The following is a 25,543-nucleotide window of genomic DNA, read 5'->3' on the forward strand; positions in this document are numbered from 1 at the left end:
AACTTTACCCAACGTTATATATTTCATGAAAACCATTATTAAATATCCTATATTTTTGCGGAATTCTGTAATATTATAGCCCCTCACTTCAACGCTCGTTAGAAGGTATCCAACGGTACTGCGAGCGCTCAGATAACGCAAAGGTTAGAAGCTACGACACTCCTATAGATTCATGGACTCATAAATCATCGATGTTCAAGCCGACCCTACTGTTAGACCTTTAAATACGCGCCCAGCGCACACCCGGCAGTTTGTATTTTTGTCGTCGTCGAACGGTCTTTGTGTCCCGCGTCCCGCGTCCCACGGTTTTTACGGCTTCCCGTTACGCGGTTTTTTTTTCTTTCCTTTTTCTGTTGCACGCGACAATCTTTGCGTCTTCCGGATTATTCCGCCGGATATAAATGGACTCCCACTGCATTATACTAATCTATTCAGGACGCCGGCGGGTCGCATTTTCCGGCGGCCGCCCCGGCTGAGAGATACGAGCTGCAAAGTATCCGCGATGTATCACGGATGAGATATCGCCGAGATAGAAAAGATTTCCGCGCATCTCGCGCTGGATATATCATATCCCCGCCGAGGATTCTGGAGATTCTCAGAGTAGAACAACACCATTGTCGAAGCGGCGAAGTTCAAAATCGCGTGGTTTCTAACCGACGCGTTACAACGCGGAAATTTAAGGGATGATTTACGATACTGCAAGTCCCAATAATCATCTTTCCTTTTCCTCTCTGTGTAGGTTTTGGATAATGCGATATCGCAATTATTCATGAATAATTAGCGAAGACAAGTTGAGTCTGCTAAACCATCGACCCGCGATATCAAGGATTTATAGGGTGTTTCTGAAGTACTGTTCATTATTTTAGAAGTTGATTTGTGAGGTCATTTTATGAAGAAAAGTTTATATGAACATATGGTCTCTGAGGTCTAATTTTGAAGACACGTACCACAAGTAGGTACTAAAAATTCTATAAAGTTACCATTTTTTTTAATAGCTTTGAAACGAAACAAGGTTTAAAAACATTAATTTTTTGTGTTCAATTTTTTCTTAAATATTGATATCAAATTTAGTACAAGTTGTGACGTGACAAGTCGCGTCAGTCACCCGGACGGGCTCAGTCGAGAGGAAAATCGATGGTGCTTCTTTGCTCGGAGCGGGGGAGGGCAATTGCACCGCTGCGGCGGATTTGTTACCAATTTTTATGTAACACGTGCATGGAAAGTGCTCCATTGCGCACGCTACGCGTGCGTGATAGACCACTTTCCACGCACTTGTAACATAAAATAAGCTGTGCAAGTCGTGCGTAAAGATGGAAATTCTCGGGTGCGGTGACCGCACCCTTGAATTTTCACTTTACAGCACTTGTTGCACAAATAACAATTTCACAACACCTCCACGGAAAGTTCGTTTTTCCATGCTTGTAGAGAGGGGCGAAAGTGGTCAATTTCACGCCAGGACTTACTTTCCTTCCTAGGGAAGAAAATTGGTTACTTTTCGCCCGCTATGCCGGGTGGAAAGTATCAATTTTCTTCCCTAGGGAGGAAAGTAAGCCCTGGCGTGAAATTGGCCACTCTCGCCTGTTTCTAGGCATAGAAGTCAAACTTTCCATAAAGGTATTGTGAAAAATATCGTGTGCACCTCGGATCGAAAGTTTTTTCAGACTCGTGTGATTTGCCACCCTCGTCTTCGGCTCAGGCGGCAAACTTCACACTCGTCTGAAGCACTTGGTGCACAATATACTATTAGATTATTTTAAGGGGATCGCCGGTTTGGTGCAACGACCTAGAGTCGCCACGAGGGAACAAACAGAAGACGCACTGAAGGAGACGGCTGAGGGACATGGCCGTCGGTCGGGTCACGCCCGGACTTCCTCGCAAGCGCAATATCGGAGGCCACCGTACAACAGACGACCCTGAGCTCGGCCGCCGAAGAGGAAACCGAGAAACCCCAAGGGACGCTCTAAGAAAGTGAAACAGGGACGACGTCACGGCCCAGGGAATGTGCACGACCCTCTGGCCGCCACTCCGAGGGTAGGTGTGGCCATGGCCCGGCCAGCCTAGTCCACGTAACGCCGGCCATAATAATCGCGGCCCGGACAGTCGGATTATTTGAAAAGACCGCGGCCGAGACGGCGTTAGTACGAGCCGCGCCTCAGGATATAGGGCGCTAGGCCCTCATGACATCGCGCCTGGATCGGCGAGCATTGCCAGCGGCGCTTGTGCCACTGCGCAAGCGCGGGGAACCGGCGTGATCCCGGCATTCCCGGCGGGCTATTGTTCCGTCACTGTTGTGTCGGACGGGAAAACGGAAGCATCGCCGATAGCCGTTCCGGATCGCCTGCCCCGAAAGACATTTTCTTGTAAGGTCACCACTCTGGCGTCCCCGCGTAAGTGAGGGTTTGTTCCAGGCAATGGCCCCGGTCTATGAGTATTTGGAAATATAATTTTGAGATTTTCGCGTGTGATTTATGGAATTTCGGTGCCATACGAAGTGCGTGCCGTATTGAATTTCGGCTGGCTTAGTTATTGAAGTGACTTTGTTTTGTTTTGCCTGCCGTTATTATTTGAAAGCCTCGTGTTTTTATTGTATTTCTTTCGGCGGATTCCTGAGTGTTTGTCACGAGTGGAATGTTGTTGACTTTGGCACACCTCATCCCTCTGATCGACTTTGAAAGCCCTTAGTTTTTGCGTGCATTCCTTTGATTGAGCTAGGCTTTCGGTACTGTTTTTTTCTCTTTTGTGACTGGCATATGTTGACGATCGTGCGGATTATTACGGAAGATTGAAAATCGCGAAATCGGGTATCTTTGTGCGTTGCCTTGCCAAGCCGCGTTTCGTGAAATACCTTGATTCTTTAAACTTGGCAAACCTTAGTTGCGATTAACGAACTCTAGCGCGTGGGGGTGCGACATAGCGTCGAAACCGCGATATGTCGGTAGCTCACCTCACCGCTGGATCGATAAATTATCACTGGTTCACAGGCGCGTCAACAATTAGAGAATCGCAGCTTAAAGACTTGCGGTATCTTGCCTACATTGCGCGCGCGCCTCATACGTTACGAAGAGACGAAGTTACAAGGCATGGACCCTCCACCTTCGTTCGCGATGGACGCCGAGGCTACCGGTCCATGGGATGTCGTCGGTCCGATGCCGTTGAACTTGAGGGAACTGCCTTCGGGAGGATCTCATCCTGGTTTAGGAGCGTGTGTCTTGCTATCAGGTCATAATGAACCGCGTGCGGAAAAATTTTTAGGGACGAATTACAATCTCGCACCATCTCCACGCGTAAGGTTCATACTCTTGAGGATCTAGCCACACGGATGTCTACTATCTAGCGAAACCATTGCCAAGGGAACGGGCTTGGAAAAATTAGCGGGGAAAGAAGACCCTGTTGAGCTTGACTCTAGTCTGGCACAGGTGGCTGTCAGTCAAAAGGCGGGAAAACGGAAAAAGACTTCGAAGGCCGCTTCGACTGCTGCCGCACAGCAATCACCGCAACCGCGAGCGCGTCAACCCCTCAGTCCGGGATAAGTACCGGCGACTCCGGGATGAAGTGCTGGAATTGCGAAAAAGTCGGACATCGTGCGCTTGAATGCAAGGAAGCTCGTCAGATGCATTGCTATCGTTGCGGGAAGCGCGAAATAAGAATCTGCAGTTATATTTTGCATTGATATATTTTTATGTCTATGGAAATCGTTATTCCCCGGTTTGTCCGTCGCAAAAATTTCTTTGAGTGCACGCGCGCGATAGTTTATCGCGTGATCGCATATGCCAGTCGTGATTTATCCAACCCTGAGACGAGGTATTCCGTAACGAAGTAGGAATACTTGGCCGTAGTCTGGGCTATCCAGAAATTTCGACTATATTTAGAAGGGTATAAATTTACGGTGGTCACCGACCATAGGAGTTTGCGATGGCTTCACAACCTTAAGAATCCGACGGGTAGATTAGCTCGATGGGCTTTAGAGTTGCTGGAGTATAATTACACGGTCGAATATCGGAAGGGGGCCCTACACCACGTGCCCGACGCGTTGTCGCGTATATTTGAGAACGGAGAAGAGGGACTCGTAAGTGCCGTCGTAGAGGTAGCGGAAATACCACCGACGCTTGGTATAGAAAGCGGTTTCAGGAGGTAGGCACTGACCGTAAAAGATTCGCGCATTGGAGGATAGTGGACGGTCAATTGTACAATATTTTTTGCGGCTGAGACCCGCATTTCCGATATTGTTGAAGACCTCGATAGATGGAAATTAGTGCTGCCGCGAGAACAACGCGTGCAAGCTCTTAGAGAATTGCATGACGTCCCTCAGGCCGGACATTTAGGTATCGAAAAGACTTATCAGCGCCTTGCCGTCGCGTATTACTGGCCGAATATGTTTAGAGAGGTAACGAGATATAGCAGGACTTGTGATAACTGTGAAAGAACTAAGGTAGAACAGGCTAGTCCAGCGGGTTGGATGGGACGTTGTATGATAGAAGGACCGTGGACCGCGATTGCCGCGGATATCGTGGGACTGATGCCGCGTAGTAAAGCCGGTTACTAGTATCTGTTAGTGATTCAAGATCTATTTACGAAATGGGTAGAAATTAAAGTTTTGCGAGCAGCCATGGGCCCGAAAATTGGGAAACTCTCGAGGATTTAATCGTGTCTCGGTGGGGTACACCGAAAGTCCTTCTGACGGACAATGGGACGGAATTTTTTAATTGAGTTATTAATAGTTTTGCGGAGGAAAATTGAATCACGCACACGACCATACCTCCATATCACCCTCAAGCGAATCCGGTGGAAAGGGTCAATCGCGTATTAAGGACAATGATAGTAGCCTTCATAGAGAAGGATCACAGGGAATGTGGGATCTTTATTTGCCGCATTTTCGTTTTACGTACAACACCGCATTCCACTCGTCGTTAGGCACTTCTCCCGCCTTTTTGAATTTCGGGCGCGAGTTCACGCCGCCCAGTTTCTTGCGCGATCAGAGGGATGAAGCTGCCAACGTGGAGGCGCGAGATCCCGCGGAATGGTCGCAACGTATGACGAAGTTGCATGCCATTAGGGAGTGGGTAGCGGAAAACCTTGACCAAGCAAATCAAAAACAGGGTGCATGCTACAATTTGCGCAGGCGGCCGCGTAGGTTTCGTGTCGGTTATTTAGTGTTACGACGACAACATGTGTTATCTTCCCCTACACAGGGTGTGGCTGGCAAATTGGCACCGAAATTTCAGGGACCACTCCGAATAAAACGAGTGATTTCTGGCAGTTTACGAGGTGTCATCTCAGCCAGATGGATCACCCGTTGGTAAAGTTCACGTGCAAGATCTTAAGCCCTACCACTCTCTTGCTTACGATATCTAGAGATACCTGGTTGAGAAACTACCTGGAGATGCTGCCGAGCTTGATGCAACACTTGTTAAGGCAATTTGGAATTCGCCACCGTCTGGTGATCAACTTTATCAACCTAAGAGATCCCGGCTTTTGGATCGATTTGAGGGAGGTGGCGGTGTCTTACCACAACCTCATGTCGGTGGACGGAGGAAAGCGTCGCGTCCACGAGTTCCCGACGGCGAGGGATACGGCCACGCAGGTCCAACCGGAGACCGGCACCGCCGCTACCCAGGCGGATGTCCCGGAGCGGCGGGACGCCGAAATACAGATCGAGGACCCACCGAAGAGCTGGTGGAGCGAGCGACGGGCACCCCTGCCAGAGGCTCGAGGTCGACGACAACGGACCTGTTGGAACTGTCAGTCGATCTCTCATGAACACGTAGACTGCCCTTTCCCGCGGCAAGTATTTTGCTACGGCTGCGGGAAGAGGGGGGTCACAATATTCCGGTGCCGCCACTGTAATGCAGCCTATTTGAGGACGAGGACTTATATCGCCTCCCGATTACGGGACAGGCCAAGGAGCCGTGATAGATCCGCGACGCGATGGAGAGGAAGCCGTAGAGCCTCATCACCATGTAACGACCTTGAGTCGCCACGAGGGAACAAACGGAGGACGCACTCAAGGAGATGGCTGAGGGACAGGGACATGGTCGTCGGTCGGGTCACGCCCGGACTTCCTCGTAAGCGCAATATCAGAGGCCACTTTACGACAGACGACCCTGAGCACGGCCGCCGCAGAGGAAACCGAGAAACCGCGCGGGACGCCTACCGGCGTGATCCCGGCGGGCCTCGTCACCGTTCTGTCAAATGGGAAGACGAAAGCACCGCCGATAGCCGTTCCGAATAGTCTGCCCCGAAGGACATTTTCTTGTAAGGTCACCACTCTGACGTCCCTGCGTGAGTGAGGGTTCGTTCAAGGCGATGGCCCCGGTCTACATCGCATTGTGGGGTACCTTGGATTATCTGGCAATTCTCTGCGGGGACGCCCGCGTTACCTTGAAATCTCTCAACCTGTTCCGGAATAAGTAAATAAAGGTTCTAATCGGTGGTTCTATTGTGAGCCGCGCGAAGCTCACGCGACGGTCACGCCGCACGGAGATGATTTAATCAGTGCTCGCGCATACCGAAGAGGAGGGTTAGCCCTGTCCTCTCGTCAGTGAGTCAGTCGAGGCTTACGGTTATTGGGCATCCGATCTTTTCCTCACGCTTGATCGCTAGAAAATGTCTTGTGCACCCCGCCGCGTGCTCCGAGTGGTGGCCGGAAATTCTTCAAGCTCCGTCGACTATTGTTCTACTCTCTCGCGCCTTCGCGACGCGTTCTGGTCGCTGCAATTCCGGATCGCGACAAGATTTCCGTCGGTCCCGGAGCTCCATCGGGCTCTCTTCCAGAAGATCTCCGATTCCGATTCATGCAGCCGCGAGAAGCCGGAGTCAAGATTTTCCGTGCGTTTTCTCGCCCCCCTCCCGAATTAAAGTCTATAAACAACCGTCCGACTCGATTCAACAACGTTCAATAAAGCTCGGTATCAACTCAAAAAGTTTATGGTCACTACTCGACTCTTTGTTCCTCCTCCACTCCTGATTCTCCTGAATCTATTTCGAAACATTTGGTCCTTCGAGCCGAATCGGGATTGAGGTTTTTTTTGTTGAATAAAGGAACGGTAGTGACTCGTCGCGTAATTCGAGTGGTTTCATCGTTGTGAGTGGTAGTGGCTGCCGAGATGTCGTCTTTTGAATAGATGATTTACAAGCAGCGGTCTTTGATCAGTTCCGTGACAAACACCATAGCGAACTTTAAAAAACTAAGACATTTGAAGATGACGTATGTGGCTGTAAAGGCGCGAATCGAAACGACGAAGGAGAGGTTCGAGCAGTGTCGAGGGTTGGACGCCAAACTACGGGTCATCGCCGACGTCAAGACCATGAAGTCGCATCCCTACTTTTTCGATCTCGAATTCGTGGAATGCGAGGATGCCTACGATCGAGCGTTGGATTATCTCTACGAAAAGCTCGACGAGGGCTCCTCATCCCCGGACGCTATTCCAGCCAATATAAGTAGTCATTCGACTTTCCGTCTCACTCCGCGCTCAACCTGCCGAAGGTCACCCTACCAACTTTCGACGGATCGTACGAGAAATGGGAGAGCTTCCGCGATCGTTTTTACTCAATGATGATAGACGAAATTAGTTTATCAAACGTTCAGCGATTGCATCATTTGTTCTCGTGTCTAAAGGGTGAAGCGAGCGCCGTCATAGAACATTTAGCATTAACTTCCGAGAAATTTGCCGTTGCGTGGCAAATTCTCTCGTCCCGCTACGAAAATAAACGGCGATTAATTAGTACACACCTTAATAAACTATTTACCTTGCCCACTGTCAACGCGAAATCCGCGCAAGAATTACGCGCGTTACGAGATAAAGTGAATGCCGCGATTGCCGCATTAAGAAATCTGACGCGTCTGGTTGAACAGTGGAACGATATTCTCGTGTTTCTTATCATGCAGAAGCATGATAAGAATAGTCGATAAATCATCGCGAGAAGCTTGGGAACTCAAACTTGGGCATAGCGTCGACTATCCGACTTATGCTGAACTCGACTCGTTCCTTCCTGCGTCCGCGCTCTCGATTCAATATTGCCGTTCAAAATTAACCATTCTATGTTAGTTGTATTTCTTCAAAAGCAATTTGTCCTACATCAATCTACAAAACGGCAGCTATAGATAGAAAATAAAATTAATATCTTACCTATTTGTTAGCCCTAAATCGCATTTTGTTTAGGAGCTATTAAAAAAAGCGATAATTTTATAGAATTTTTTTTCAATACTTTGTGTCTCTAAAACGTGGCTTTTGAGACCATATATTCACATAAACTTTCTTCATAAAATGACTTCAAAAATAAATTCCTAAAATGTTGGACAGATTTAAGAACACTCTATATAATATCGAAGATAAAATAAAGAATCCGTAGGAATGTGTTTGCATCTGCGTGGAAATCTCTCCGATTAAGCAGAAAATGAATGAAATGAAAATGGGATAAAAATCGGAGGCGTCGAAGATTCGCGTAGACAAAAAGCCGTAACTTCAATACGATACAAATTACGCGATACGTGCCTCGAATACGTGTTTGCCGTGTGTAGAGTCCTTTAAGCGCGATTCGTTTTCGATCTGACAGGATCGTTACCGAGTTAAGGTTGATTTGTTGCCGGAATGGCGGAGGTGTGTGTACGAATACAGCGACGCGATCTTTCGCAATGGGATAGACGGCGATAAACAATGAATACATGGCGCGGCGTTTTAATCAAGTCAGAGCAAAGCGGCTGGAATTCATATTAATCAGCGCGCGGGGTCTCAAAGAGCGGACTCTCGTGTATCCGGAATACGTGAGCTCATTTGTCTCGATTGGCAATCTCGCGCGCGATCGATATCAGTCGATATACCTAAAAATTGCTTGCAACCCACGCGTATGATAATGTCGAGGGGTTGAGCATGATTAATTTATTCGTTTATTTGTCCGCGCGGCGATATAATCATGCGAGATGGACGGGTTTAATAGACATTTTTTAATCATGTTTCGCCTCGTCAAGTATCCGAAAGATTGATAATACGTTTCAATTAACTCTCTATCGTGTATATTAATCTCGTGAGATTTATCGATAAAAGCTCACATTAGAATATTCAATATAATGGAGACTTAAAAAAAAGCCTAAAGTAAATATTGAAGAAATATTATATATGTCAAATAATAATAATTATTATATAAAATCTTTTGATCGAATATTTCTCGGGATAATTCTCGGGATATTATTATAGTGCTCGAATACGTCGAGAACAATGTTTAAAGCAATATTATAAAATTGAATGTTTTTCAGGATTCTCGAAGTATTTATCAAGTGTTTTTGAATATATCGAAAATAATATTTGAAACAATAAATTATAGCCTATTACTTCGAATATAATTCTGTGAGAAAAGTGTTCCTCCGATTTAAATATAAAAACTTTGACAACATTAGGCAGGCATGTTTCAGTCGCGGGATCGCCATTTCTTGTTATCTGTCCATTTTTTTTATCGAGCGACAGTTGTTCATGATCGATAACTGCGCGGACGACTGGCGGATCGCGATGACCTGGCAGAGGATCGCGCAGATCTCGTTGGAGTTGGCGATCTGCGCGATCCATCCAATCCCGGGCGAATACTACTTCCTGTGGACGACCAAGCTGGCGAACAGGAACGGCGACATCGGCTCCAAGTGGGTGCCGTACGACGTCACACTCTCGCTGCCAATGTTCTTCAGGCTCTACCTCATCTGCCGGGTGATGCTGCTGCACTCGAAGCTCTTCACGGACGCGTCGTCGCGGAGCATAGGGGCCTTGAATCGCATCAACTTCAACACCAGGTTCGTCCTCAAGACTCTGATGACCATCTGCCCGGGCACGGTGCTGCTGGTCTTTATGGTCTCCCTGTGGATCATCGCTTCGTGGACACTGCGACAGTGCGAGAGGTAAGAGCTCGATCTTGCGACTTTTCTTTTAGGTACAGAAGAGAAGTCACGCGCGAGAAACCGATCTGCTCCATGCTTTCAATTTTTACAATTAACAAAATCTTGTATTACATTCACAAATAGCACCATGTCCCTATTTTGGACATGCGTGCTGTTGATCCTAGTAATGAATTTATCACCTACTTTTATTATCAGAGCAATTAATCAAAATCCTTTAATTTTTCACGTCCAACAGCTTTCTAGCTATCGATGTTATCAAGACAATCGCAATTTTTCTTAGTTTGTTCTTCGATGTCTGAGCCCTTCGTCAGAATAACATAATCTCTTCTTTCACTCACACTATACGACGTAATACAACTGCATGAAGCTGTTAGCAGCGACAGCAGTTGTTCCCGTTTTATTCACACGATCCATTACCCGAAAGCAGGAAGAGCAATTACACACGCATTTCGGAATCATATACAGATCAATGGACGCGACTCATTTACGTGCGATGATTGATTTACGACTTAATAGCGCGTCCATCCGTCGCGCTGTCATGCGGTAATAATAAATCTCAGGGCGTTCTTCCGCCAGTGCAGCGAGGTGGAATCCTCGATTGGGGTCGCCGGTTGACGATCGCAATTTAACGGAGAGACCGGCTGATAATTAAATTCTTCCCGTAAATAGCCGATTTCAGGAGTAATCAATCTTCGCCTCGCCCGGGGTGATGCTAACGCGCCTACCAAGAATCTCTACGACTAGGTAGCTCGAATAAGGAAAGGAATCCTTCTTTCCGCTGTCTTTCCGAAAGCTACTCAGTTCGAAGTCTCCCTCTCACGTCCTTAACTGAAATATTTATTACTCGGCGAAATGTGTGTCGATGTGTTTAAGTATCGGCTGGCTCCGCTGGCATCTGCTGCGAGAGTCCTCGATGCAGAACGCGCGAGCGATTTTAAACCGCGGCAATGGCGGCCGGCTGTTTCAATTGTTGCCCGTAGGGCAATCGTTGAAAACAGGGCTCTCGTATTTGATTTATTGCGCTTCACCTTCGGTCGATAGTCGATTATGATAATACGCCCGATAATGGTAGGAACATTCGGCTTTCCGACACATTTCCGACGTACGCAGGATGAATACGCGAACATCCCTGATGGACTATCGCGATGTCTCGCGGGAAATTCCGCTTAACAAATGGAACGGTGTTTACCAAAGGAATTTCAATTTTCATTCAATGTTTATCCCGGTAATTTTGTTATATTTAATTTTATTATGTAAATATTGAGCGCACGTGCATGGAATAGCGATATATGAATTTATATCAACGATGGAATTTTTCGGATAAGCGGTCAAATATACATGTAATTTTTTAAATGTCTACTTTGCCAGGATTTTATTGGCGATATTTAGCAAATGTGTTTAACCATTACGAGTTATGATTCTATACAAATAATAAATTGCGTACCGTGATAAGACGTCATTAGCAATTTCCATTACTGTCAACTTTATCATACATTATGTAAAATAATCTAGTATAATAGTTATATATAAAATTTATTTAAATCAATATTGTTTTAACGACTTAATAAAGTTTAATGTCACGATTTGCATAACGTAGTTATAAATTATGCTTGACGAATCATTGTTATCAGCTGCCGCCGCTGTTAATTTTATCGTAAGCTGCGTAAAATGTTTATTTATCGAAAATAAATAAACATCTCCAAATTCACTTTGCAAAATAAATAATTAGGTGTAATAACGATGTGCGATATAACACGGTATTCAACTAATGCGCGCGGTTCGAGATTATCGAGTTTTGCGGTCGCGTATTTGCATCTGCATTCAAAATTAAAAAATCGATTTGATAATTTTACTCTCGTGTCAGCGTAAACACCGCCGCGCGCGATGGGCCCCGCGGCCAGTTCTACGGCTTGGATTATAGGACCGCGGAAATTGTCGCGAAATACGAACGATATTTTGTTCAGTGTGCGTCTGCACGTGGCCGTGCGAATTTTCACGACAATAACGCGATTTTCACGGTACGCAGCCGACAATCAGTCATTCAATCAGCGTTGCTACGCGAATAATTCGTTTCATCATGGTGCTTCTATGGAGTGGACCGTTCGCTACGTCAAGCGCGAGTCATGAATTTTATCGGATCCAGGTAGGGCTGGGAAGAATGCGAGAAGGTCACGTTCGTTACACCGGTTAATCTCATCGAAAAAGATTCCTTTTTTTATCGCTGATTTTTGTTACGCTAGTAAAACGTTATCGCCGTTATCATCAAAAGATTTATTAAATTTACTCAGACTTTTTCTCTTATTTTTGCATTTCTTTTTACATCGGGAAAGAAAAGAAATACGCGGGGAACAAAATTAAATATTAGGAGACACGCGTGATTCGTATTTTGTATCGTCTTCACAGAATTTTTCACGCGATTACGATTCGTTGCCGAGCAAAACGGATCGGCTCGTTATAGATATCGAGGGCCGGAACTCTCGATATCTCGATGAACCCTAAAAGATGGTTTTGCCATCCGCACGAAGGCGAAACCGTGTAACATTGGCCGTGTAACGGGGCCGTTAAAGCCGCTTTACGACGTGGATTACAGCCGCGCATGTCGCCCGCATTGTTGCCCCAATCCTCTTTACGCCCGATAATGAATCTCGCGGGGCCGGGGGGCATAATGTTATTTTTCACCCTGCATTACTCGCCCGTAGCCACCCCGGCGAGAGTTTGCTCAGCCCTCGGGGTGAGGATCAAACGCCGGTTACGGCAAAACGGATGTATCGAGCCGCCAATAAAAAGAGGGGCCAAGAAATTCGATTATCCACGCGGTAATGTCCTTCTAATATCAAGGACATTGAAATAGAGACTCTGAGACAGCTTTTCCCATAATTTGATATAAAGCGCGTTTGCGTAATGAAAGAAATTATTACACGGTGTTCGCGGAATCTCATTACTCTTGATACCCTCTGACTTAAGAGGAATTCGAAAAGAAGAGATTATCTGTTTCTACAGAATATAGGGTCTTTCACTCCTTTTTGAGAAATCTAAAACTTTGAAATTCCGAGTATCTTAAAGCTCGAAATCTCGCGGGCATAAAAGTCGAGTTTAAGGATCTTCGCGCGAACGCCCCGTCATTAAAGTAATGCATATGTCGCTTTGCTATACCGCAGGTTCCACGATGAGGAACATGCAAATCTCCTCAACGCCATGTGGCTCATCGCCATTACGTTCCTGAGCGTCGGTTTCGGCGACATCGTGCCCAACACATACTGCGGTCGAGGTATAGCCGTCTCCACCGGAATGATGGTAAGGGCAGAACATAAACTGGAACGAAGCTCGCGACAATTTTCATCGTTCTCGCGAGCTCTTTTTGATCGTCTAATATGTCACCTTACTGCGACCTAGAGACACGTGATAACGTCTTCCGTCAAGCTTACACGACAGTTTCGCAAGAGAGACGTAACGCGTTGCAGAAAAGATCGGATTTGTCTTGAAAATTTCTGTAGTCGTATTTTTCTTTCATTAAAATTACGTTTTTAAACTATAAGGAAATATTTGGATACGTCGCAAAGATTTCATGTAATTTTTTTTGCAAAATCTTTAGGGAATCCACAAAAAACCAGGAGACTGTACATTGTTAAATTCGTAGTGTTCAATTATATTCAATTATACTTTGAGTCATTTTTAACTCCTTATAATAGGTTGCCACTGCTCCAATCAAATATGTCGTTAATTTAAATAAACCAATGAAGTTAAAATAATACTATTTTGTGTTAAAATAATAAATTTCGACACACATGGTAGTTAAAAATAAAAAAATGTTATCTAACTCAAGGTATTGTTTTAAATTTTATTTCTGTAATATTTAACAGTATAAAATAAATAAAAATTATTAATATAAATATAAATACTTACATTTTTATATTTATAAATATAAATTAATAAAAATTTTAATTCACAATTTCTGACAGAACCTATAGGATTTGCAAAATCACCAAGATTATGTAATTTTTATTCATTCCACAAGGATTTCACAAGGTTTCCCAAGGATTTTTCAAATCGAATTACACGAAATTCCTGCGATAGAAACCAAGAAAAATATTTGGAAGTTTTATACAAATCGTTTTAATAAACCTCCGAAAATTAGGAGCGTCGCATTACACGCGTCGTATCACCGATCGCACGCCGGTCGTTAATCCTTATACCGTAGTTACCGCAAACTACGGGGCACATGTACGCGACCGCAACCGAGTCGAGACGCGCGACTCCGCAGGCATGTAACATGTAACTCGATGTAACTCGAGCATTAAGCACCCGTAGCTTCATTACCGCCAGACAGGCGTAATGAGCGGGATACGCGCGCGAACGATCGATCGATCGATCTCTCGCTCGTGTGCCGGCGCGTTGCAGATCGCTCGCTCGTGATTTGTGCGTCCGTCGTCGTGTTTCGGTGATTTCGGGTTTACGGTCGCACCCGGTAACCGCCCGGTAATTAAAGGCAGCGCGGGGACGCAATAAACGCCACACGTCCGTTTGCCCTCACTATGGGGAATGCCCAAGTTGTTCCTTAAAGTCATCACATTTCCCGTACCCTCCTTCGCGTTCCCCGATAATTCCGTTAAGGCCATTGCACGTAACGAAGTTTTAGTCATAATCGTAGGGCCGTAAGAAAATAGACCAATTACACTCGATTATTTTTCGAGCTCAAGGAGAATAATCGACTGTGATTGGTCTATTTTCTTACGGCCTTACGATTATGACTAAAACTCTGTTACGTGCAACGGCCTTTAGCACTATCGTTTCGAGCTTCAAACGCGGCTGGTTCCGGTGATGTGAACTAATTCCTCGTAAAACTTCCGCTTTCCGAGTACGACAGTTGTTTCCGCAAGTCCAGTCGCGATCACAATTTACAATACGCTTCGAAGCCCGCCTTCCCTGCCTTTGTGAGACTCTCTCTCTCTCTCTCTCTCTCTCTCTCTCTCTCTCTCTCTCTCTCTCTCTCTCTCTCTCTCTCTCTCTCTCTCTCTCTCTCTCTCTCTCTCTCTCTCTCTCTCTCTCTCTCTCTCTCTCTCTCTCTCTCTCTCTCTCTCTCTCTCTCTCTCTCTCTCTCTCTCTCTCTCTCTCACGTTAATACTCTCGATGCGTCTCGTAAAATGCGCGAAATTATTCTCCACTTGAAGTTTCGGCTATTAATATCCAACAACGAATGAAAAGCAATCTTATCTAGCAACGTCCTTCCCTTGCATCAACGGATAGAACAGATAAAACAGGCTGGCGATTAATGAGACAGATTTTACTTAAAGAAAATCAGCTAAATAATAATACAATTAATTGTGTGATAATAAACTGATAATTAATAATTGTAGTAAAAATTGCTTCATATTATTTGAAATACATTTCCTTTTGGTATCTGCAATACATCGAATTGGTCAACTAATATGATTGGAACGATTTGTTCCTATTTATTCCCGTTCTATAGCTTCCAAGGATGTGTTGCCTTTTGTAGTTCTCGGATGTCGTTGAAAGCTCTTCCTTACAGCGGCGATCTCAATTTCTATCCAGAAAATAAATATACGCATTTATTTACTCACCGTATTTTTTTTTTATTTGACTGACAAGTTCAATTGTTTTTTACTTTCGAAATCGAAAGAAAGGACTTTTCAAAGATAGTAGAGGACCTGTAAAAGACCGTGAAAAGCTGTCACTGTTACAGGGATGTATCATGAATAAAATAAAATAATTCTCTCTCTTTTCGTTACATTTGACTTGGAGACCAACTTGAGAGATCGACGAAAGTAGGGAAGAGATTTTTTTCTCGAAAGTCGTAAGGTTTCCCGGAGAGCGGAAGTTTCAGAATCTAAAAATTTCACGTGAAAGGCAGCTCACGAGAGATCTGAATTTTTCTGAAATTTCAGGGCGCCGGGTGCACCGCTCTACTGGTGGCGGTCGTCTCCAGGAAGCTCGAGCTTACGCGAGCGGAGAAGCACGTGCACAACTTTATGATGGACACACAATTAACGAAAAGGGTAAGGCCATTGCCCACGTAATTGTACTGTTTCCGCTCTAGCATTGTAACCTTTGTGTTAATAGCAGCCTTGTGTAACCGTAACCGTATAATATACAGAAAAAAGGGAGTTACGCTGCCGCAGCGAAACTCTCGCAACACTTTCGCAACAATATTCCACCTATTAATATATTGTAATACAATAGGAGTCATAATAGGCTTCCTAGTACAGAAATATTCTAATCTGAAATATTAACTGGAAAATATATGTTGAAAAGAAAAACGATTGAAAAAGATTCGCGAGTAATCGGAAAACGTACGTGGAATCCAGAACTATAGTCTATACCGGTCTCATATATTAGTATATACTAATCTATGTCCATAATAGTCCGTACTACTTTTATATCGACCGATATAGCGAAGAGATTTATGCCTGCTGCATGAACTGTACTTCTTCACATTCGAAACATTTTCTTTAAACATTCATTTGGCTTTTAAAATATAGTTTAAATAGCTTCAGAAAAAAATTGCTTTTAATTGTTTATTTGTTGATGTTATCGCAATGTTTTTGCAAAACTTTTCGTAAAGTTTTGTTAAAATAATATTATAATAATAAATAAAGTAATATTACACAATATAAATAAATAATATAATATTATAATATAGAGTATTCTGATTATTGCTAAATAAATAAATTTAATTTTAAAACAGTAATTTGAAATATAGGAAATTAAATAGAATTTATGTAAATGGTGAGTGGTGAGATAACGTGAGATGATTTTTCCTTTTATTTAAACAAATATCCAAGCTATCCAAGTATACTTTTCTGCATTGTATAGCAATTAACTATGCGATGTTCTCGCTGTATTATTTATTTCGCGCAAGTTTCTGAATTGCAACTTTTAATGATATGTATAGCAAATAATAAGTTTCTAAAGTAAGACGACAAGTAGATATTAAAGAAGAAGTTATTCAAATTATCTTGCACGTTGTTCTTAGATGAAACGATATAAGTATCAACGTGTTTTAAATAAAATAGTAGAAGAAATGAAAATTGATAAGTTTGTAATTAACGCATTTATTAACAGAATTTGAGAGATTTTTAATTTACGTTTGTTTAAATTTAAATTGCAAAGTTTCTAATGCTTTTGTGTTATTGTTTCGATATTTACAGTGAAAATTCCCTCTAACGATGATAGGGATAATATTTAGCTTTCAATTAGAGACGATATAGAATTTCTTAAACAAAGAATGATAGGCAAGGCATAATTGCAAGGGTGGTTTCGAAATTACACTCGCCAACAGTATCCCGCAAGAATCAAGAAAGCGAATTAAGCACGTAATGAGAGCATGGTTGACATCACTCTTTATATATATAGCGCGACGTAATTTTCCGGCTGAGCCACGTAATAAGAAAGTATCCCACTGCGAGTAAGGTTGCCTTGGAAATAAACGGATTGCGTGAAGTCGCTTTGACCTTTAGGCAGAACGGACTTCCTTTTCGTCGCCAATCTGACTTCTTAATTTTGATGTCACAGCACCGCGAGTGTGTCGCGATATTAAGAATCACGGCGGCGGGATGTCAGAATTCAAGAAAGAGAGACGGCGAAAACTTGAATTATGATGAGAATGTGAGAGAACGTGACACGAGAATCCGAGAATCTAAAAGTCCGTAATAATCTCGAAAATCTGAGTATTTAACTTAAAAAAAAAAAAAACTTGAAATATTACGAGAACGACATAAAAATGTGTCATCTTAAGAATCACAAAAATTCTGCGATATATAATAGAATTTAAAAACTTTTAGAAAATGTAAATATTCTGAACGTGAAGAAAATTCGCCCAAAATTCTGATTCGAAAACTTAAATGCTCGAACACTTTTTCCCCATATTAGGCGAATAACACAAAGCGCGTGTCGAAGTTGACAGTGTCTTTTCTATCCAGGTAATAGATCGACGTGTGGGATGTAGTCGGCTAATGTGTCATTGTCATTTTAGCCTTTATCATCGCGAAAGGAACGTGACGTCGATCGATTTAATCTCAACAGACTTCTAAATAAATAAAAAGGCGACGCGAAGTAGTCGAGAAGCGATAATAAAATGCCTGCTGTGGAAGCAACTCGGGTTTCCGTGCTTTCCGAAATCGCGCGGAAAAATTCATTTCCAGAATACCTTATAACACTAATAGGCGCCATAATTCACCGCCGCGTTTCATTGAACCTAAATTGCAAGTTGAAAAGTCGGCCGCTTGCAGTTGGGACCTGAACGGAGAGAATATTAGAAACTTGGAAATACAAAAACTTGGTGGAGGAGTTTCGAGCGCTTTGGAATATGAGATTTGGAAGTTACGGCCGTAACGACAATTTAATTTTAAAGAGAAATCGATGAGTTCGCAGATCGTTGCTTGCAGGCTCGGGGAAACTCAGAAACTAACTATTTAGAATCCGAAGAAAAATGCAGAAGGCAAAAAGGTGGGCGATTCCATCGCTGTTCTTTCCACGTGGAGACCCTTGACAACTCGTTGTGCAAGTTTCCGCAGATCGTGACATAATCGATCGGTCGATGTCATCAGAAGTGAAGAGTTAATGCCGCAATTTGTAATTCTTTCGCGCGCGAAGATAGACTTTATTTAAAAATATTCCGGATCGCGTGCGTTTAATCATTAAAATAACACATCAAAATAACGTACACGTTTGAAAATATTTTTTCGTAATATTTCGATCAACCGCGTGAATTAAATCGAGCTCGAAATATTCTATTCGTTTAGGATTTAGATTGGATCGAGCGTTCCGCCCGCCGGCGCCGTGAGCGCGGTTGCATAAGTACGCGGTCGCTTCTCTCTCTCTCTCCACCTCCGGATCGAAGCCTTCAACCATACGGCTACTGAAATAATTATTAGCCAGCGTTTATTTATATACCTTGCAAATATCAAGGAGTGGTAACGTAGAGCTGTACACGTGACCGTATCGACGAGTTTTTTTATGCCGTTTTAAAAACCCTCGGACGCATATATCGCTTTTTTTCACGTCATTGCATAAGCGGAATCGATCTGATTCCATCAGCACGGCAACAAAACAAACGTCAGTCCTCTCGAGAAACACTTCCTTTTTTTCTTCTCCTCGGCCGTGCAAGATTTGCGTAATGAGCGTGGATGCACTTTTTTCTCGATGGCATCGTCGCGCGATGTAACGTTCTCGAAAAACGTGTCTTGCAATTTTCCTTTTAATTGACACCCGTATGAGATGGAAATGACAATGTAATTTCAAATGCACATTTCCATCGGGGCATGAATTATTTCCTCAAGATCTTGACAGGGATATATAACAGACCGTGACATTGAATATCATAGTTAACGAGGCGCGCAATTAATGCTAGGGCATAATGTTTACCAGCGAATGTAAGTTTGAATAATTCTGTCTCCAATTGTCAAGGCACACCGTGTACATCCCACGACCGGTATTCTTTTTATCCTATAAATAAAATTATCTAACCCCGAGGACGTAATAAATGATCTCTTCATCGTCTAGGGTAGAAAACCTTGAAAACTTTTCAAAGTGCCTTGGGCGACAGGGATATATTTCTGATAAAATATTGATATGATCCCAGAGACCATTAGAACCACCGACACGATGGGGTTAGCGTTAAAAGGGGCTTGATGAGTGACAAACGCCATTATTCGCTCTGTTGCAGTTGAAGAACGCCGCGGCGAACGTATTGCGGGAAACGTGGCTGATTTACAAGCACACCCGATTGGTGAAGCGCGTCAATCCCGGACGCGTGCGGACCCATCAGCGGAAATTCCTGTTGGCCATATACGCGTAAGTCGATACCAACTCTCCTACGGGCGCTGCGCCGTATTAGATCACCGATAGTTAGGCCAGCCACGTAATCACGCCCTATCTCGCAACTACCTCGAAATTTCAGACTCAGAAAGGTGAAAATGGATCAGCGTAAATTGATGGACAACGCCAACACTATAACGGACATGGCCAAGGTGAGGGCTCGGTGCTAACGAGGGAAACCGCCCGCTCGTAAAGTTCGATGGAATATTGCAGCGGCATATAATTTCAAAGCTCTCTGGTGGCTGCTTAGATAGAACGGCTCTTCTCAAAATGAAGCTTTTATCAGTTATTTCCTTTTCTGTTGCAAAAAGAAATTTAATTCTATAAAATCAATAACGTTTTATCATTTATTCGCCGTTATTCACTTATCGTTAGAGGAAAGGTACAGTTTTTCACGATAGTAAAATAATCGGTTTACCGCAAAAGGGGATATTGTCCATCGCGAGTAGATAAGCTTCTTGACCTCTCTAACACATTGACTGGTCCATGTCGACAGACGCAAAACACCGTCTACGAGATCGTCTCGGACATGAGCACGCGGCACGACACGATGGAGGAGCGTCTGGAGGGTCTGCAGAACCATCTGGTCGGCCTAGAGGAGAAGCTGACCTCACTGCAGGGTCAGATGGAGCTGTTGCCCGAGGAGCTGACCCGCTGCCTGGCGCAGCACGCCGAGCGGATGGAGCAGCGGCGTAACTTCCTCCATCCGGATACCGCGGTAGCCATGGCAGCTTCCGGCAGCGGCGGTGGCGGCGGCGGCGGCGGCTGCGGTGGCGGCTGCAGCGGTGGCGGAGGAGCGATCTCGTCGGGCACGAGCCTGGGCGTTTCCGGCGGCGGCAGCATCGCATCCGCCGCGCACCACCCCCTCGCCAGCCTCTGCAACTCACCCCTGCTGCCGCACTCGCGCAGCGTCCCCAGCGCGCCCAGCACCACGTCCCTGCATCCGTGGCCGGTCAGCCCGGTCCTACCGCCCGTCTCCAGCCGTACGCCCCACCTGGTGCCGGAAACCGGCAGGCATTACGGCCTCAGTCACTCCGCCACGGTGACCAGCACGACCTCGCAGTCGGCCACCAGGCTCACTTCGCAGGCCGGCATGGGTGGGCTAGGCAACAGCCAAGGCTCGGACACGTCGGCGCACAGCTGAGTCTCGTCTCTGCAGCCGCAGCACTCGTACTAAGGCCCCTCACCGGTTTCGCTCGCGCGATTACACACCGCGTGGCCGTGCCCGGGGAGGGTTGCCGATCGTTTCTGGCACGTCGCCGACAAGACGTATCGCACTTGATACAATACTGCCAGAGATATATGATCGCGCTACGATCGGCTCTTCGCACAAACGAATGTGAGAACTCTCGTCTGGAGCAGTGTATCCTCGTCCGTGTCAGCTACTTGATAGTCCACCGTAATTGGTCAGTTCGTATCTAATCGCCAGAGATCTAATCAGTTCCGTATTCTAGACGAAGCAATTTCAACTGCGAGCTCGTTTCCGGTTGGAAGATTTGTTTTGAAGGGGGCTACCAATCACGCTATCTAACAGCGGATTTCGCACAGATTTATAAATTAATTTGTATATGTACGAATTTTCTTGGAGTCCCCGCAGCGTAGCTTTCTTGCGATTGGCGATTCTTTTGTAAATTCCAAAGTAAGGCAGTTGAAGCATTTTGCGTGGAGCGAAAGTTTTGTACGAAGCAGCACTGTTAAAGTCCGTGATTTGTTTTCTCACGGATCACAGCCTGGAAATATAATTGTCGAGGACACACACACTGCGGCCAAGCGGCAGTTCCGCGATAGCCAGGTCGGTCGGACACGGCCGTCCGTTTCCCGTGCGAAACTTGTTTAACGATGGGCCTTCTTGCGTTCCGCGCGTACCTTCGAGCCCCTCCTCGAATAGTCGGCCAGAGATTCAATTAGGATGGCGCGTCGAACGACCGTAAGAGGTTTCGGATTCAGAAATTTGAACGTTAATTATTCGTGCTTTTCAATGTAGCTGTAAACTATAAATCACTCGGCATTTATCCTTTTCGCACCAGACTCCTCAATTATCTGGTTTTTCCGGTTTTCCGCGAAGGATCGCGATCCGACTTTTGACTCTTCCGACCGCCTACTTCTGTCGATCCCTTCCAATTTCCGACCCTTTACTCGCCAATCTTGGCAGGAGTACGCGATCGAGGGTGAGAGGTCGTGAGAGAGAATTGAGGATAATCGAAAAGAGAGAGAAAGTCCGCGCGATCGATTCGATCGGTCGATCGAACGGAGGGGAAGGAGGAGAAAAACTCTCGAGGTACGCACGGCTTCTTCCACTGGCTGCGCGCTGCTCCCCTGCCCAACTTGCGTGCCTGAATAACTGTTTTCTTAATAATTAAATGTTAATTCGACACACAGGAACTCCACCTTGTATCTCTGTATACCTCGTGAAGAGCGCGGACGGGCATAACGTGCATGTATGACAGGAAGCGCGTGTGCGGACAAGGACTGGCCCGAAGGTGACCCAAGCTGGCTCTTAAAGTCCTCGCGTTTAATTAAGGTAAAGCCGTCCCTTTCCCTCTCACCCTTCTGACGACGGAGGTGTTCAAAGGGCTGCCGTTATATTCGTACCTCACGTCATAGAGCTAAACTAAAGCTGAACGATTCTCAGCCCGAGGTAACGTAACGATAATCTTCGCGTACGGTGATTATCCGGACGCAATGATTTTCATACATTCGGTTTTAAACAATATACGATTTTCATACATTCGGCGCCGTCGGTCTGCGCAACTTATGCGAGGGTTGTTCAATAAGTTCGTATTTTGATTTATATCCGACAGACTGTCGAGCATCTTCTTGTCATCGCTTTTCAGTAGTCCCCTTCTACTTCAATGTACTTATAGCCCATCGATGCTTCAGTGCCTTGATGCTTTTGGCATAGAAGACATCACGTCCGAAACAGATTCAAAGCTCAAATCAATCTCTCAATTTCAACTCTCTCTCTCTCTCTCTCTCTCTCTCTCTCTCTCTCTCTCTCTCTCTCTCTCTCTCTCTCTCTCTCTCTCTCTCTCTCTCTTTCTCTCTTTCTCTTTCTCTCTCAATCTTCGTGAATTTGTTGAGAGGACATTCCTTGTAGCAACATATATTTTGTGACTGCTATTTTATGACTCTAACTTCGGTTTTATTCATTTTTTTATCACGTAGCGCATATCACACTTACAAAAAAGAAGAAAAACTTAATCAATTAGGCTGAAATTTTACAAAGCAGATAGAAAGAATATATACTAAATATCACCAGAGTTTCAAGTCCCTATCTCCTGCATATGGGTCAGAGTACGAACAACTCTTTTTTTAAACAACCCTCGTAATTTCTACATTTGAGTGGCTTGAACTCGCGAGCTTCGCGTTAAGCAAGAGCACTCAAATGAGAGAAAACAGAATCTAGTCTAAATTGCCGGACATGTAATATCGATCGCACCCAATTTGCCAATTGTCTTCGGCTACGTATTGTCGCGCGCGCGTACACGCGTATACCGGTATACATTCCTCCTCTCTATTATTTTTCCGTTAGAAAATCCATCTTTCCCGGCCTGCCTGCATCGCTAAATTCGACGACGAGTCGACTCGTCATTTGTACAACGGCGCGCGTTTGTGTCCAAGCGTCTTGCGTCTATCCTGTTTCTTAGAACGACGTGCTTTTAAGGGCCGGCGCGAAAACCCGACGGGTGTCCATGCAGGAACCGTATATAGAGAGAGAATGCAAAGTGGTCTTATAACCGCTTTAACGTCCGTAGGTTACATAGGATATTATACTGTTAGGTGTATACTTGTACATGGCGCACGGGTAAAAAAAAGCGGCTACGTTTTCACTGAGGGGAAGAGGGTGGGTGGGTGGGTGGGAGGGAGGGAGTTGAAGATTTTTTATAATGGGATCGCGACCGCGCGGGGGTGTCACGGCGCGGCGCGGGGGGGGGGGTGGGCTTAATTAAATGGATTGACCAGACAATGGGGAAACTAATTATTTGCCAACGACTTCCTTTTCGGAGGTGTTCACCAGGCTTCCTTCGTTCGCTGTTACTAATTGTCGCCGCGTTAAGTACGCCTGCATTAATTTACGATCGCTCATGTATATGGAAATTAATGTAGATTATGCAGAAACATCACAGCCATTGCTTTCCTCAGAATTATCGCTCTTAATAATTCTGCGACACTCTCTCTTCTTCTTTTTTACTATCATCTAATTTTCTTCTTATTTTTCTATTTTTTATTGAAAGCGACCAGCGAAATTCGCTCGAACTCAGACAATACGCATGTCCCAAATCGGGACATATAACGTCCTTGAGACGTCTTAACGATGATGTCTTTACGCCCGATCTGGGACATTGTGTTAACTGAGAAGTCTCCGACTATTCGGCGAAGACGAAACGTTGAACGAGAAAGCCTGGGAAGGCACCGAAGGTGTCCCGGAGGGCGCCCCGGGAGGGACACGAGCGCAAACCCTGCACGTCACGCAATTCCGGGATCTGAAGAGCTCCGGGATCCTTGAGATCTAGGATTTATCGAGCGACGCGGTTCGGGGTCCCTTCCGGTGCGCGACGTCTTACCGTTTGCTGTAATTCGCAGCGTTTATTCTTTCCGACGCGATATTTTGTCCCGAAGATGTTCAGATCTCGACGTATCGGCACGACAGTGTCATTGTTAGCGCAACCACAGCTGCACGCGACAAACCCGAGATTATATCGGGGCTCTGCGAGGCAGGCTCGAGCGACTCTCTCGTCTCTTCCAAGCATCCAAAATTGTAGAGCGTATAGAACGCTGAAAATTTATTTACAATTCTGCGAGAGAAAAACAATAATTCACTGAGAGTTGGAGCGAGAATTTATTTGTAAAATTGAATTTGTTTCAAAATTGAGCTTTAAAGACATCAGAGATAAGTTTTAAAGAGTCGTCGAAGAACACGTTTATGAGAAGTGATTCAGTTTAATCGAATATTCTGATTTCCACTTCGCCCAGTTTAATTCAAATTTACATTTGCCCTTTAGCTGCTAATTGATGCGACGTCAAATTCTCAGATTTAGTTAACGTTAATATTATTATTGTTTATTAATGAATCTTGCGGAAAGGAAAGGAGAAATCTCGGTCGGGCCGCCTTCATCCTCGGCCGTTCACAAGGAAAAGCTCATGCGGAAAAAGCTCACTAACGCGGATAAAGTTGGGACCTGGTTTGTCTTGTCCGTCATCGTTTCATTTCGAAAGCGTAGTTTCGCGGCTAATCGCAATGCGAAACGGGACCAAAACAGACATAATTTTCACAACGTTCTCATACTGTCCCCCTCTCTCTTTCTCCTACCTTTTCCTTTTCCCTTCTTTTCCTCTTGCTCTCCTTCTTTTCTCAGTCCAACAGATTTTTCATTCAGATAAAATAGGTGAATGAGAACTGAAATATTATAAAAAGTAGCTCGATAATTATAAATACAATTAATTATCCTTTTGTAGATTGAGAATTTCACAGATATAGAAATGATTTCATTATTTGACAATGACAGATATTTTAACTGATAAAAAAAGATTTTATTCAATCGTATTACTTTCTTATTTTTGTATTCTCACGTAAATTATTTCCGAGTAATCTTTTAAGGCCGTTACATGTATTAACGTAACGTAAAAATTCGCAGAAGTTCTTTTTCCTGAAAAAGATTCCGCCAAATTTTTCTATTTAATCTCATATTTTTCATCTTGATTTGATTTCGCTAAAGATGAATCATTTCTTTGAAGATACGAATGAAAGACAAAAGCTTTTCGTTAAATTCGAAAAATATTTAATATTTAACTTTTTCAATTTTTCGATTTGAAAAAGAAGACCATCGG

General features: G+C 44.5%; 1 protein-coding gene across 4 annotated transcripts in view; it reads left to right on the forward strand.

The window, feature by feature from the left end:
* Positions 1-23,552, forward strand: part of Sk (small conductance calcium-activated potassium channel) — a 174,731-nt gene extending 151,179 nt beyond the window's left edge. For all 4 annotated transcript variants that reach the window (XM_077406894.1, XM_077406893.1, XM_077406895.1 and 1 more), the window contains 6 exons: positions 9,459-9,880; positions 13,039-13,174; positions 15,784-15,894; positions 19,563-19,690; positions 19,797-19,866; positions 20,211-23,552. In XM_077406894.1, the coding sequence (XP_077263020.1) occupies positions 9,459-9,880; positions 13,039-13,174; positions 15,784-15,894; positions 19,563-19,690; positions 19,797-19,866; positions 20,211-20,858 (1,515 nt within the window). In that variant the 3' untranslated portion in view covers positions 20,859-23,552. The remainder of the gene's footprint in view (positions 1-9,458; positions 9,881-13,038; positions 13,175-15,783; positions 15,895-19,562; positions 19,691-19,796; positions 19,867-20,210) is intronic.
* The last annotated feature ends 1,991 nt before the right edge of the window (positions 23,553-25,543 follow it).

The sequence above is a fragment of the Temnothorax americanus genome, unplaced genomic scaffold (assembly GCF_048541705.1).
Source record: "Temnothorax americanus isolate GAGA-0224 unplaced genomic scaffold, ASM4854170v1 Scaffold21, whole genome shotgun sequence".
In the NCBI taxonomy this organism is placed as follows: domain Eukaryota; kingdom Metazoa; phylum Arthropoda; class Insecta; order Hymenoptera; family Formicidae; genus Temnothorax; species Temnothorax americanus.